The following is a 16,209-nucleotide window of genomic DNA, read 5'->3' as shown; positions in this document are numbered from 1 at the left end:
AAAGTGAAGTGTCTCAGTCGTTGCCGACACTTTGTGACCCCATGGACTATAGCCTAACAAGCTCCTCGGTCCATGGAATTCTCCAGGCAAGAATACTGGAGTGGGTTGCCATTTCCATCTCCAGGGGATCTTCCCGACCCAGGGATTGAACCCAGGTCTCCTGCATTGTAGGCAGACCCTTTACTATCTGAGCTACCAGGGAAAGTTTGATTTGTTGTTGCAGTTAAGTATTCAGTCATTTCTGACTCTTTAAGACCCCATGAACTGTAGGAAGCCAGGCGTCCCTGTCCTTCACTGTCTCCTGGAGTTTGCTTAAACTCATGTCCATTGAACTGGTGATGCCATTCAACCATCTCATCCTTTGCAGTCCCCTTCTCCTCCTATCCTCAATCTTTCCCAGCATTAGGGTCTTTTCCAATGAGTTGGCTCTTTGTATCAGGTGACTTCCCTGATGGCTCAAATGGTAAAACATCTGCCTACAATGTGGGAGACCTAGGTTCAATCCTTGGGTTGGGAAGATCCTCTGGGGAAGGAAATGGCAACCCACTCCAGTACTCTAGCCTGGAAAATCCCATGGACAGAGGAGCCTGATAAGCTACAGTCCATGGGGTCACAAAGAGTCGGACACGACTTAGCGACTTCACTCACTTTCACTGTCACTTTCATCAGGTGACCAAAGTATTGGAGCTTCAGCTTCAGCATCAGCCCTCCCATTGAATATTTAGGATCAATTTCTTTTAGGGTTGACTGGCTTGATATTGAAGTGCAAGGGGCTCTCAAGACTTCTCCAGCACCACAGTTCAAAATTATCAATTCTTTGGCACTCAGGCTTCTTTATTGTCCAACTCTCAAATTGGTCCATGACTACTGGAAAAGCCATAGCTTTGACTAGGTGGACTTTTGTTGGCAAAGCAATGGCTCTGCTTTTTAATATGCTTTCGAGGTTTGTCATAGCTTTTCTTCCAAGGAGCAAGCGCCTTTTAATTTCCTGGCTGCAGTCACAAACTGCAGTGATTTTAGAGCCCAAGAAAATGAAGTCTGTCACTGTTTTCATTTTTTTCCCCATCTATTTGCCATGCAGTGACGGGGCCAGGTGCCATGATCTCCATTTTTTGAATGTTGAGTTCTAAGCCAGCATTTTCAGTCTCTTCTTTCACCTTCACCAAGAGCCCCTTTAGTTCCTCTTTACTTTCTGCCCTTAAGGTGGCATCATCTGAGGCATAGCTGAGGTTATTGGTATTTCTCCTGGCAATCTGAATGCCACCTTGAGCTTCATCCAGCCAGGTATTTTGCATGACATATGCTGCATATAAGTTAAATAAGCAGGATGACAATATACACCCTTAAATTACTCTTTTTCCAATTTTGACCCAGTCAGTAGTCCATGTACAGATCTAACTGATACTTCTTCACCCACATAGAGTTTTCTCAGGACGAAGGTAAGGTGGTCTGGTATTCCCATCTCTTCAGAAATTTTCCACAGTTTGTTGTGATCCACACAATCAAGGGCTTTAGCATAGTCAATGAAGCAGAAGTAGATGTTTATCTGGAATTCCCTTGCTTTTTCTGTGATCCAATGGAGGTTGGCAATTTGATAACACTAAGTTATCTTAGTTTCACATCATTTAAGGTGCAGTTTGAACATCCTCTGATATACATCACAGATTTTAGGTCTCTGTTCCCGTACTATGGCTGAACTCTGCTCTTATCACTACCCAATTTGCTGTTAATTTATCAACCATTTCTTTGTAATATGCAATTTTCTAAGACATTTAACATAACTCAAGGTAACATATTTTTATAAAGGCAAAAATAGAAACATTCATAATTTAGATGGGCTGTCATGGAAGAAGAGAATTTAAATTTGAGAAGTATGCAGCTCTACCTCTTAGAATGTCACCATTCCCATGTTGTATTTTTGATAATATAGAGACGGTCAATGTGACTAAAGATTTCCAACACTTGTCTATAGGTATAAGAGAAATGCTGTAAATATTCATTTGTTTGATATGTAACTATTTATTTTATGGAATATAATCAGTGGTGACTATGAATCTTTAAAGATGTACTAAACAAATGCATATTCTTTTCTCTTTCAGGCACAAATTGTGTTAACTTGCCCACCTTTGATGATGCTGTACTCATAGATCAGGAGAAGGATTTCTATGGGTCAGGAGAACAAGTGGCTTTTAAGTGTCTATCATATTACCAGTTGGCTGGATCTAATACTATACAGTGTATTAAGAGCAAATGGATAGGAAGGCCAGCATGTAGAGGTACTTTGGTAAAATTTTAAAATTTATATAAGTATCTGAAGTAATATAATGTAGAAAATTGCCTCCACTATCATTAAATGGACATAGATTACTTTTAGGCCAGGTCAAAAGCAGTTTGTGCCTGAACATAAAAAGAGATGAACCTGTGTTCCCAGTGTTTGGTGTTGTAGCCCAATAGTTCTCAAAGCACAGTCCTGGCAGAGCATTCTCAGCACATTCTGTAAACTGTTAGATATGCAAGCAGATTCACAGGATCACTCAGACTTGTTGAATCTAAACCTCTGGGGCTGCAACTCTGACAATGTCTTGATGATTCCCAAGGAATTCTGTGTATATTTCAGTTTAGGACCCATGGCTACAGCCTCTTGTAGTTACAGCTTCTGCATCCCCTGAATCACACTGAAGAATGCACATCATTGATGGTGGTGTCCTTACCATTTGCCCCAAAATATCATTAAAGTATATATATTTTTTTAATTTACACTTTATTTTTCTATTATTTTTCCAGATCTTCTGTTCAGATCTTTAATTAATCATCTTCTTCCTGCAACTATAGTATTCTTCAGAATGTTTAATTCTTGATCAAGTCTCTAAAGAAGAACCTACTGTGTTTATTTTCTGAAAGTCCCTAAAGTTATATCTCATAAACAGGAGGAATGTTAACCAAATCTTGATGTCAAGTGATATTTTATTATGTTTTCCTTATGATTTATAAGTTCATTTTGAATTTATATACTTTATAATTTTTATTTTACTAACCTCAAAAAGAGATTTCCAGGAAAACTCTTTTTCTTCAGTACCCTAAAAATTGTTTATCACTTTTCTAGTGAAGTATAGGGGAGAGTCTTAAGATACAGAAGTTTAATTCATGCTGAAAAATATTGCTTTATTTCCTTTGCCTTAATTTTACATATAAACTGATGACAATTAGCAGTCTTTCATGATAGATTAACTTTTGAATCAAAACAACCATGGAATATATTTGACATTCTATTTCCTCCTTGCTGTTCATGACAATCATTATATTAGAGATACTTTTGTACCTTTCTATTCAGATGTTTCCTGTGTGAATCCACCTCAAGTGGAAAATGCTATTATACAAAATCAGAAGTCTATATATCAAAGTGGTGAGAAAGCACGTTAGGAATGCATTGGGAATTATGACCTCTTTGGGGAGATAGATGTGGTATGTTTAAATGGAACTTGGACAAAAACACCTCAGTGCAAAGGTAGAGTATCTTACTCACCCTGTCCACCCAGTTTAGAGAATATATTAAGAACAAAATATATTGATACTAAATTAGGATGAAGTCGCTTTTCTGGAATAATTTTTAGTTGCCAAAAAAAAAAATGGTGCTGAAAATCCAGTTCTTTTGTGGTCTTAATATGTAATCTAACATGTATATTGTATGACAGTGTTAACTAGATTTGAACAGTTGGAATCATGGGACATTTCCTGTCTTAAACATTAAGATACTCAGTTGTTTTCTGAAGAATAAGTGTGTAAAATATACTATAATTACATTTAACAGCCCAAGAAATTCCACTTAGAGACATGGAATAAGCAGCTGGGGCCTGATCACAAAATCTGCCATAGATGTGGGCAGCTATAACTATGTATGATATTTAAATGTAGGTTACTAGCTGAGTTCCAGCAGAGCTATTTCAAATCCTACAAGATGATGCTACTAAAGTGCTACACTCATTACGTCAGCAAATTCTGGAAACACAGAAGTGGTCACAGGAGTGGAAAAGGTTAATACTCACCAGTTCCCAAGAAGGGAAGTACTTGGAAACAAAGACATACTTCATTCTTTCAGCTTCACAATCACGGTGGATGGTGATTGCAGCCATGAAATTAAAAGACACTTGCTTCTTGGAAGAAAAGGACAGCATGTTAAGAAACAGAGACATCACTTTACTAACAAAGGTTCTTATTGTCAACAATATGTTTTTTCAAGCAATCATGTATGGATATGAATATTTGACCACAAAGAAGGCTGAGTACCAAAGAACTGATTTTTTTGAACTGTGGTACTGAAGAAGACTCTTGAGAGTCCCTTATCCTGCAAGGAGATCAAGCCAGTCAATCCTAAAAGAAATCAGTCCTGAATATTCATTGGAAACACTAATGGTGAAGTTGAAGCTCCAGTATTTTGGCCACCTAAGGAGAAGAGCTGACTCATTGGAATAGACCCTGATGTTGGAAAAGTTTAAGGGCAGGAGAAGGGACATCAGAGGATGATATGGTTGGATGGCATGATCGACAGAATGGACATGACTTTGAGCAAACTCCCGGGGGTTAATGAAGAACAGGGAAGCCTGGCTTGCTACAATTCGTGGGGTTGCAAAGAGTCAGAAACAACTGAGTGACTGAACAACACAACAGGAACTGATTATGATGTATCTTGACATTAAGTTCTTTGGCTCCATCCCATTTGGAATTCACTGAGTAGTTTTAATATGTAGTTGTTTTTGGTTAGTCGCTAAGTCATATGCCCTATTTGAGAAATTTTCTCATTATTTAAAAAAATAATTTTGGAGTATATTTCCTATACAATATAGTGTCAGTTTCACTGCACATCAAAGTGAATCAGCTACACATATACACATATCCCCATTCTTTTGGATTTCCTTTCCATTTAGGCCATCAGAAAATGATGGCACAGGGAACTCAGCCATTATTTTTTTTTATCTCTTATTCTTTATTTTCAACTTTATGTTCAACAGTTCTTTGCTATCTTCCCACAGGTCCTTGAAGCTATATCCATTTTCTTTTCAGTCTATTTTCAAAGTTAGTTAATATTCAACTTATTGATCCTTCTGCCATCTGCAATATATTGCTGAACCATGTGGTTTTCTAATAATCTTCTTTCTAGTCCTATCAATTGGACTGGATTTTTAAAAACCATCATCCAATGATTTCAATATCTATGTCATCTCAGTGTTGTCTTCTGTTGATTGTTTTTTCTCTTTTGAGGTTTACCTGGTCTTTGGTCTGATAAATGATATTCAACTGTATTTGGACACTTGAGCTTTTATATTTTGAGACTAAGGATGTTATTGGACGCCTTCATTAATCAGGCCTCCATTACTGCCACGTAGGTTGTAAGTCCAAGGTTCCCACCTGGCCTTCTCTGACACCAGGAGAAAGGGCAGAGGTTTCTTATTTCCTTATTATGTGGGTGGAAATCTGGGCTGCTTACTTGAACCCTGTAGATCAAAGCATGGAAAGAATTGGCCTTAGGTTTCTGCCATCGTATGTTTCTAGACTAAATCAGTTCAGTTCAGTTGCTCAGTTGAGTCTGACTCTTTGCATCCCCATGGACTGCACCACACAAGGCTTCCCTGTCCATCACCAACTCACAGAGTTTAACTAACTCATGTCATCAAGTCAGTGATGCCATCCTACCATCTCATCCTCTGTTGACCACTTATCCTTCTGCTTTCAATCTTTTCCAGCATCAGGGTTTCTCCAAAGAGTCAGTCCTTTGCATCAGGTGGCCAAAGTATTGGAGTTTCAGCTTGAGCATCAATACTTTCAATGAATATTCAGGACTGATTCCCTTTAGGACTGACTGGTTTGATCTCCTTACATTCCAAGGGACTCTCAAGAGTCTTCTCCAACACCACAGTTCAAAAGCATCAATTTTTCGATGCTCAGCTTTCTTTATAGTCCAACTCTCACATCCATACATGACGACTGGAAAAACCATAGCTTTCACTAGATGGAAATTTGTTGACAAAGTAATGTTTCTGCTCTTTAATATGCTGTCTAGGTAGGTCATACCTTTTTTTCTAAGGAGCAAGTGTCTTTTAATTTCATGGCTGCAGTCACCATCTACAGTGATTTTGGAGCCCCCCAAAATAAAGTCTGTCACTGTTTCCATTCTTTAACATCTATTTTCTTTGAAGTGATGGGACCAGACGCCACGACCTTAGTTCTCTAAATGTTGATTTTTAAGCCAACTTTTTCACTCTCCTCTTTCACTTTCATCAGGAGACACTTTAATTCTTCTTCACTTTCTGCCATAAGGGTGGGATTATCTGCATATCTGAGTTTGTTAATATTTCTCCTGACAATCTTGATTCCAGATTGTCCTTCATCCTGCTTGGAATTTCGCATGATGTTCTCTGCCTGTAAGTAAGCAGGCTGACAGTATACATCCTTGATATGCTCCTTTCCTGATTTGGAACCAGTTTGTTATTTCATGTCTGATTCTAACTGTGGCTTCTTGACCTGCATACAGATTTCTCAGGAGGCAGGTAAGGTGTTCAGTTCAGTTCAGTTGCTCAGTCGTGTTTGACTCTTTGTGACCCCATGAATCACAGCACGCCAGGCCTCCCTGTCCATCACCAACTCCCGGAGTTCACTCAGACTCACATCCATCGAGTCAGTGATGCCATCCAGCCATCTCATCCTCTGTCGTTCCCTTCTCCTCCTGCCCCCAATCCCTCCCAGCATCAGAGTCTTTTCCAATGAGTCAACTCTTCGCATGAGGTGGCCAAAGTACTGGAGTTTCAGATTTAGCATCATTCCTTCCAAAGAAATCCCAGGGCTTATCTCCTTCAGAATGGCCATCTATTTAATTTTCACAGTATGTTGTGATTCACAGAGTCAAAGGCTTTGGTGTAGTCAATAAAGCAGAAGTAGATTATTTTGTGGAACTCTCTTGCATTTTTGATGATCCAACAAATGTTGGCAATTTGATCTCTGATTCCTCTGCCTTCTCTGAATCCAGCTTGAACATCAGGAATTTCGTGGGTCATGTACTGTTGAAGCCTATCTTGGAGAAGCTTGAGCATTACTTTACTGATGTGTGAGATGAATGTAATTGTATGGTAGTTTGAACATTATTTGGTATTGAAATGAAAACTAACATTTTCCAGACCTGTGGTCACTGCCATATTTTCCAAATTTGTTGGCATAATGAGTGCAGTACTTAAAGAGCATCATCTTTTAGGATTCAAAATAACTCAAATGGAATTCCATCACCTCCACTAGCTTTGTCCGCAGTGATGCTTCCTAAGGCCCACTTGACTTTGTACTCTAGGATGTCTGGCTCTAGGTGAGTGATCACACAAATGTGGTTATCTGGGTCATGAAGCTCTTTTTTGTATAGTTCTGTGTATTCTTGCCACCTCTTTTTAATATCTCCCACTTATATTGGGTCCATACCATTTTTGTCCTTTATAGTGCCCATCGTTGCATGAAATGTCCTTGGTATCTCTAAGTTTCTTGAAGATATCTCTAAGTTTCTTGAAGATATCTCTAATCTTTCCCAATCTATTGTTTTCCTCTATTTCTTTACACTGAACACTGAGGAAGGCTTTCTTATCTCTCCTTGCTGTTCTTTGGAATTATCCATTCAAATGGTTTTCTCTTTCCTTTTCTCTTTTACATTTAGTCTTTTCTTTTCTAAACTATTTGTAAGGGCTACTGAGGCAACCATTTTGCCTTATTATTTTTTTTTAATTTCATTTTATTTTTAAAACTTTATATAATTATATTAGTTTTGCCAAATATCAAAATAAATCCGCCACAGGTATACATGTGTTCCCCATCCTGAACCCTCCTCCCTCCTCCCTCCCCATACCATCCCTCTGGGTCGTCCCAGTGCACTAGCCCCAAGCATCCAGTATCGTGCATTGAACCTGGACTGGCAACTCATTTCATACATGATATTTTACATGTTTCAATGCCATTCTCCCAAATCTTCCCACCCTCGCCCTCTCCCACAGAGTCCATAAGACTGTTCTATACATCAGTGTCTCTTTGCTGTCTCGTACACAGGGTTATTGTTACCATCTTTCTAAATTCCATATATATGTGTTAGTATACTGTATAGGTGTTTTTCTTTCTGGCTTACTTCACTCTGTATAATAGGCTCCAGTTTCATCCACCTCATTAGAATTGATTCAAATGTATTATTTTTAATGACTGAGTAATACTCCATTGTGTATATGTACCACTACTTTCTTATCCATTCATCTGCTGATGGACATCTAGGTTGCTTCCATGTCCTGGCTATTATAAACAGTGCTGCAATGAACATTGGGGTACACGTGTCTCTTTCCCTTCTGGTTTCCTCAGTGTGTATGCCCAGCAGTGGGATTGCTGGATCATAAGACGGTTCTATTTCCAGTTTTTTAAGGAATCTCCACACTGTTCTCCATAGTGGCTGTACTAGTTTGCATTCCCACCAACAGTGTAAGAGGGTTCCCTTTTCTCCACACCCTCTCCAGCATTTATTACTTGTAGACTTTTGGATCGCAGCCATTCTGACTGGTGTGAAATGGTACCTCATAGTGGTTTTGATTTGCATTTCTCTGATAATGAGTGATGTTGAGCATCTTTTCATGTGTTTGTTAGCCATCTGTATGTCTTCTTTGGAGAAATGTCTATTTAGTTCTTTGGCCCATTTTTTGATTGAGTCATTTATTTTTCTGGAGTTGAGCTGTAGGAGTTGCTTGTATATTTTTGAGATTAGTTGTTTGTCAGTTGCTTCATTTGCTATTATTTTCTCCCATTCTGAAGGCTGTCTTTTCACCTTGCTAATAGTTTCCTTTGATGTGCAGAAGCTTTTAAGGTTAATTAGGTCCCATTTGTTTATTTTTGCTTTTATTTCCAATATTCTGGGAGGTGGGTCATAGAGGATCCTGCTGTGATGTATGTCGGAGAGGGTTTTGCCTATGTTCTCCTCTGGGAGTTTTCTAGTTTCTGGTCTTATGTTTAGATCTTTAATCCATTTTGAGTTTATTTTTGTGTATGGTGTTAGAAAGTGTTCTAGTTTCATTCTTTTTTTTTTTAATTTTATTTTATTTTTAAACTTTACATAACTGTATTAGTTTTGCCAAATATCCAAATGAATCCGCCACAGGTATACATGTGTTCCCCATCCTGAACCCTCCTCCCTCCTCCCTCCCCATTCCATCCCTCTGGGTCGTCCCAGTGCACCAGCCCCAAGCATCCATTACCGTGCATCAAACCTGGACTGGCAACTCGTTTCATACATGATATTTTACATGTTTCAATGCCATTCTCCCAAATCTTCCCACCCTCTCCCTCTCTCACAGAGTCCATAGTTTCATTCTTTTACAAGTGCTTGACCAGATTTCCCAGCACCACTTGTTAAAGAGATTGTCTTTAATCCATTGTATATTCTTGCCTCCTTTGTCACAGATAAGGTGTCCATATGTGCGTGGATTTATCTCTGGGCTTTCTATTTTGTTCCATTGATCTATATTTCTGTCTTTGTGCCAGTACCATACTGTCTTGATAACTGTGGCTTTGTAGTAGAGCCTGAAGTCAGGTAGGTTGATTCCTCCAGTTCCATTCTTCTTTCTCAAGATAGCTTTGGCTAGTCGAGGCTTTTTGTATTTCCATACAAATTGTGAAATTATTTTTTCTAGCTCTGTGAAGAATACTGTTGGTAGCTTGATAGGGATTGCATTGAATCTATAAATTGCTTTGGGTAGTATACTCATTTTCACTATATTGATTCTTCCCATCCATGAACATGGTATATTTCTCCATCTATTAGTGTCCTCCTTGATTTCTTTCACCAGTCTTTTATAGTTTTCTATATATAGGTCTTTAGTTTCTTTAGGTAGATATATTCCTAAGTATTTTATTCTTTCCGTTGCAATGGTGAATGGAATTGTTTCCTTAATTTCTCTTTTTATTTTCTCATTATTAGTGTATAGGAATGCAAGGGATTTCTGGGTGTTGATTTTATATCCTGCAACTTTACTATAATCATTGATTAGTTCTAGTAATTTTCTGGTGGAGTCTTTAGGGTTTTCTATGTAGAGGATCATGTCATCTGCAAACAGTGAGATCTTTAGTTCTTCTTTTCCAATTTGGATTCCTTTTATTTCTTTTTCTGCTCTGATTGCTGTGGCCAAAACTACCAAAACTATGTTGAATAGTAATGGTGAAAGTGGGCACCCTTGTCTTGTTCCTGACTTTAGAGGAAATGCTTTCAATTTTTCACCATTGAGGATAATGTTTGCTGTGGGTTTGTCATATATAGCTTTTATTATGTTGAGGTATGTTCTTTCTATTCCTGCTTTCTGGAGAGTTTTGATCATAAATGGATGTTGAATTTTGTCAAAGGCTTTCTCTGCATCTATTGAGATAATAATGTGGTTTTTATTTTTCAATTTGTTAATGTGGTGTATTACATTGGTTGATTTGCAGATATTGAAGAATCCTTGCATCACTGGGATAAAGCCCACTTGGTTATGGTGTATGATCTTTTTAATGTGTTGTTGGATTCTGATTGCTAGAATTTTGTTAAGGACTTTTGCATCTATGTTCATCAGTGATATTGGCCTGTAGTTTTCTTTTTTTGTGGCATCTTTGTCAGGTTTTGGTATTAGGGTGATGGTGGCCTCATAGAATGAGTTTGGAAGTTTACCTTCCTCTGCAATTTTCTGGAAGAGTTTGAGTAGGATAGGTGTTAGCTCTTCTCTAAATTTTTGGTAGAATTCAGCTGTGAAGCTGTCTGGACCTGGGCTTTTGTTTGCTAGAAGATTTTTGATTACAGTTTCAATCTCCGTGCTTGTGATAGGTCTGTTAAGATTTTCTATTTCTTCCTGGTCGAGTTTTGGAAAGTTGTACTTTTCTAACAATTTGTCCATTTCTTCCATGTTGTCCATTTTATTGGCATATAATCGTTGATAGTAGTCTCTTATGATCCTTTGTATTTCTGTGTTGTCTGTTGTGATCTCTCCATTTTCATTTCTAATTTTATTGATTTGATTTTTCTCCCTTTGTTTCTTGATGAGTCTGGCTACTGGTTTGTCAATTTTATTTATCCTTTCAAAGAACCAGCTTTTGGCTTTGTTGATTTTTGCTATGGTCTCTTGTTTCTTTTGCATTTATTTCTGCCCTAATTTTTAAGATTTCTTTCCTTCTACTAACCCTGGGGTTCTTCATTTCTTCCTTATCTAGTTGCTTTAGGTATAGAGTTAGGTTATTTATTTGACTTTTTTCTCGTTTCTTGAGGTATGCCTGTATTGCTATGAACTTTCCCCTTAGGACTGCTTTTAAAGTGACCCATAGGTTTTGGGTTGCTTTGTTTTCATTTTCATTGGTTTCTATGCAAATTTTGATTTCTTTTTTTATTTCTTTTGTGATTTGTTGGTTATTCAGCAGTGTGTTGTTCAGCCTCCTTATGTTGGAATTTTTAATAGTTTTTCTCCTGTAATTGAGATCTAATCTTACTGCATTGTGGTCAGAAAAGATGCTTGGAATGATTTCTATTTTTTTGAATTTACCAAGGCTAGCTTTATGGCCCAGGATGTGATCTATCCTGGAGAAGGTTCTATGTGCACTTGAGAAAAAGGTGAAATTCATTGTTTTGGGATGAAATGTCCTATAGATATCAATTAGGTCTAACTGGTCTATTGTATCGTTTAAAGTTTGTGTTTCCTTGTTAATTTTCTGTTTAGTTGAACTATCCTTAGGTGTGAGTGGGGTATTAAAGTCTCCCACTATTATTGTGTTATTGTTAATTTCTCTTTCATAATTGTTAGCATTTCTCTTACATATTGTGGTGCTCCCGTGTTGGGTGCATATATATTTATAATTGTTATATCTTCTTATTGGATTGATTCTTTGATCATTATGTAGTGACCATCTTTGTCTCTTTTCACAGCCTTTGTTTTAAAGTCTATTTTATCTGATATAAGTATTGCTACTCCTGCTTTCTTTTGGTCCCTGTTTGCATGGAAAATCTTTTCCAGCCCTTCACTTTCAGACTCTCTTGAGTGTAACTCTTTGAATCCAAAGGTCCCTAAGCAGATTGACTTACTACTTGTTTCACAGTCTCCTGTTTTGGTTTTTATAATATGTTCAGAACCTTTATTTGGCAGAAGGAATACTTAGCAGATGCTATAAGCACAAATATTTTTACCTTATCTTGTCTAGAAATGGAAGCCAAAAAATTTCTTTTCACAGACACTGCAACATGTTGTATAAAAAGGTAACATTTTTTTATCTTAGCTATCCATCTTTCCCGCATATACTCTGAAAGAAAACATGTTGAACATAAGTTCAGTTCAATTCAGTTCAGTCGCTCAGTCATGTCTGACTCTGTGCAACCCCATGAATCACAGCACACCAGGCCTCCCTGTCTATCACCAACTCCCAGAGTTCACCCAGATCATGTCCATCGAGTCAATGATGCCATCCAGCCATCTCATCCTCTGTCGTCCGCTTCTCCTCCTGCCCCCAATCCCTCCCAGCATCAGAGTCTTTTCCAGTGAGTCAACTCTTCACATGAGGTGGCCAAAGTACTGGAGTTTCAGCTTTAGCATCATTCCTTCCAAAGAAATCCCAGGGCTGATCTCCTTCAGAATGGACTGGTTGGATCTCCTTGCAGTCCAAGGGACTCTCAAGAGTCTTCTCCAACACCACAGTTCAAAAGCATCAATTCTTGAGCGCTCAGCCTTCTTCACAGTCCAACTCTCACATCCATACATGACCACAGGAAAAAACATAGCCTTGTCTAGATGGACCTTTGTTGGCAAAGTAATGTCTCTGCTTTTGAATATGCTATCTAGATTGGACAAAACCTTCCTTCCAAGGAGTAAGCGTCTTTTAATTTCATGGCTGCAGTCACCATCTGTAGTGATTTTGGAGCCCCCCCAAAAAATAAACCCTGGCACTGTTTTCCACTGTTTCCCCATCTATTTCCCATGAAGTGACGGGACCAGATGCCATGATCTTTGTTTTCTCAATGTTGAGCTTTAAGCCAACTTTTTCACTTTCCACTTCCACTTTAATCAAGAGGCTTTTGAATTCCTCTCCACTTTCTGCCATAAGGGCGGTGTCATCTGCATATCTGAGGTGATTGATATTTCTCCCAGCAATCTTGATTCCAGCTTGTGTTTCTTCCAGTCCAGCGTTTCTCTGATGTACTCTGCATATAAGTTAAATAAGCAGGGTGACAATATACAGCCTTGACGTACTCCTTTTCCTATTGGGAACCTGTCTGTTGTTCCATGTCCAGTTCTAACTGTTGCTCACTGACTTGCATACAAATTTCTCAAGAGGCAGGTCAGGTGGTCTGGTAGTCCCATCTCTTTCAGAATTTTCCACAGTTGATTGTGATCCACACAGTCAAAGTCTTTGGCATAGTCAATAAAGCAGAAATAGATATTTTTCTGGAACTCTCTTGCTTTTTCAATGATCCAGCAGATGTTGGCAATTTGATCTCTGGTTCCTCTGCCTTTTCTAAAACCAGCTTGAACATCAGGAAGTTCACAGTTCACATATTGCTGAAGCCTGGCTTGGAGAATTTTGAGCATTACTTGTTGAATATCAGGACTCTGAAAAGCAGACATATTTCTTAAAGTAATATATGTGCTTCCATGGTGGTAAAATAGGGTCTTAAAATGTGTATTTCTGATTAAGTGATTAAAATTCCTTCTACATCATTTCTGTCAACAGAAATCATAAGTTTCAATATGACATATTTGGCTGAATTTTTATTTTATTTATTTAAAACTGCAGGGGTTGTTTATGAATAAAGAAAACACCATTATTTTTTAGACTCTCAAGGAAAATGTGGGCCTCCTCCAACAATAGACAATGGAGACATTACCTCAAGCCTGCAATTGTCATATCCTCCAAGAATGATTGTTGAGTACCGGTGTCAGGCCTACTATGAACTTCAGGGAAACAGAAACATAGTATGTTGGAATGGAGAGTGGTCAGAACCACCAAAATTTTTAAGTAAATGCTTTAAACTTCTCTTGGATCCTGGGATAATCCTTATACTCAGCATGATGTTTAACTGTTTATAATATGGTTTTTATGGATTAAATAACAACCATTGCCTCTTGAGAAATTTGTATGCAGGCGGAGAAGGCAATGGCACCCCACTCCAGTACTCCTGCCTGGAAAAATCCCATGGACAGAGGAGCCTGGTAGGCTGCAGTCCATGGGGTCGCTACGAGTCGGATACGACTGAGCAACTTAACTTTCACTTTTCACTTTCATGCATTGGAGAAGGAAATGGCAACCCACTCCAGTGTTCTTGCCTGGAGAATCCCAGAGACTGGGGGGGCCTGAAGGGCTGCCATCTATGGGGTCACAGAGTCAGACACGACTGAAGTGACTTAGCAGCAGCAGCAGGAAGCAACGGTTAAAACTGGACAGAGAACAAAAGACTGGTTCCAAATAGGAAAAGGAGTACGTCAAGGATGTATATTGTCACCCTGCTTATTTAACTTATATGCAGAGTACATCATGAGAAACGCTGGACTGGAGGAAGCACAAGCTGGAATCAAGATTGCCAGGAGAAATATTAATCACCTCAGGTATGCAGATGACACCACCCTTATGGCAGAAAGTGAAGAGGAACTAAAAAGCCTCTTGATGAAAGTGGAAGTGGAGAGTGAAAAAATTGGCTTAAAGCTCAATATTCAGAAAACGAAGATCATGGCATCCAGTGCCATCACTTCATGGGAAATAGATGTGGAAACAGTGTCAGACTTTATTTTTGGGGGGCAGCAAAATCACTGCAGATGGTGACTTCAGCCATGAAATTAAAAGACGCTTACTCCTTAGAAGGAAGGTTATGTCCAATCTAGATAGCATATTCAAAAGCAGAGACATTACTTTGCCAACAAAGGTCCGTCTAGTCAAGGCTATGGTTTTTCCTGTGGTCATGTATGGATGTGAGAGTTGGACTGTGAAGAAGGCTGAGCACTGAAGAATTGATGCTTTTGAACTGTGGTGTTGGAGAAGACTCTTGAGAGTCCCTTGGACTGCAAGGAGATCCAACCAGTCCATTCTAAAGGAGATCAGCCCTGGGTGTTCTTTGGAAGGAATGATGCTAAAGCTGAAACTCCAGTACTTTGGCCACCTCATGTGAAGAGTTGACTCATTGGCAAAGACTCTGATGCTGGGAGGGATTGGGGGCAGGAGGAGAAGCGGACGACAGAGGATGAGATGGCTGGATGGCGTCACTGACTCGGATGTGAGTCTGAGTGAACTCCAGGAGTTGGTGATGGACAGAGATGCCTGGTGTGCCATGGTTCATGGGGTTGTAAAGAGTCGGACATGACTGAACGACTGAACTGAACTGAACTGATTTTGTTGCATGCTTGACCACCAAGTATTAATATCTGTATATACAAAGAAAGTTAGAAAATTTCATGTTCGAGGAACAATGGCTCCTTTATGAAAGCTCTTCATATGATAACTGACATTAAGAGTCTTTCATTATAACATTTAATTATTACACTAAACACAGTATCTCATTCTTATAACATTAATTTTGTTAATATGATGATACCTACACTATACATTTTCAGTATATTGGTTTGGAAAGATTTGAGGAAGAATTCATGGACCAAAGTTCTTGAAACCCTGAAATTCTGAAGAAAATATTTGCATATTACTCAAAGGTTCACGTTTATTTCCTTTTTAGAGGCATATGTAATTTCAGAAGAAACAATGAAAAAAATCACATACAGTTAAGATGGAAACACAATACAAAACTTTACTCTAAAACAGAGGATAATATTGTATTTATGTGCCAACATGGTTATCATCGAATGACACAACATACATTTCAAACAACTTGTCGGGAAGGAAAAGTGGTGTATCCTCGATGTGGATAAAACATTGACTAAATGCAGTTGTAAATCTGAAATATGTACATGTGTTCCGATTTCTCCTTATTAATTCAATTCTATTTATTTTATCAAGTATTTTTAAACATCTTGAATCATAAATCAGATTTATGTTAAATATTATGGGGACAATGTAATTGAGCGATGATGGGAGACCAATGAAATACTTCTTAAAATTACTTCATTGAACTTGGACTATCAAAATGTTACGTGTCCTGTTCATGAAATATTTACAGCAAGAAATTAGATTCAATCACTTCCATGCCTCCTTCCATCCATC

General features: G+C 38.4%; 1 protein-coding gene across 1 annotated transcript in view; it reads left to right on the top strand.

Annotated features, from left to right (window-relative positions):
* Window positions 1-15,917, top strand: part of LOC129654237 (complement factor H-like) — a 91,916-nt gene extending 75,999 nt beyond the window's left edge. The window contains 5 exon segments of the mRNA XM_055583754.1: window positions 2,100-2,276; window positions 3,332-3,505; window positions 13,840-14,022; window positions 15,725-15,757; window positions 15,760-15,917. Coding sequence (XP_055439729.1) covers window positions 2,100-2,276; window positions 3,332-3,505; window positions 13,840-14,022; window positions 15,725-15,757; window positions 15,760-15,917 — 725 coding nt within the window.
* The last annotated feature ends 292 nt before the right edge of the window (window positions 15,918-16,209 follow it).

The sequence above is a fragment of the Bubalus kerabau genome, chromosome 5 (genome assembly GCF_029407905.1).
Source record: "Bubalus kerabau isolate K-KA32 ecotype Philippines breed swamp buffalo chromosome 5, PCC_UOA_SB_1v2, whole genome shotgun sequence".
Taxonomy (NCBI): domain Eukaryota; kingdom Metazoa; phylum Chordata; class Mammalia; order Artiodactyla; family Bovidae; genus Bubalus; species Bubalus kerabau.
This window is presented reverse-complemented; position numbering and strand designations above follow the sequence as displayed.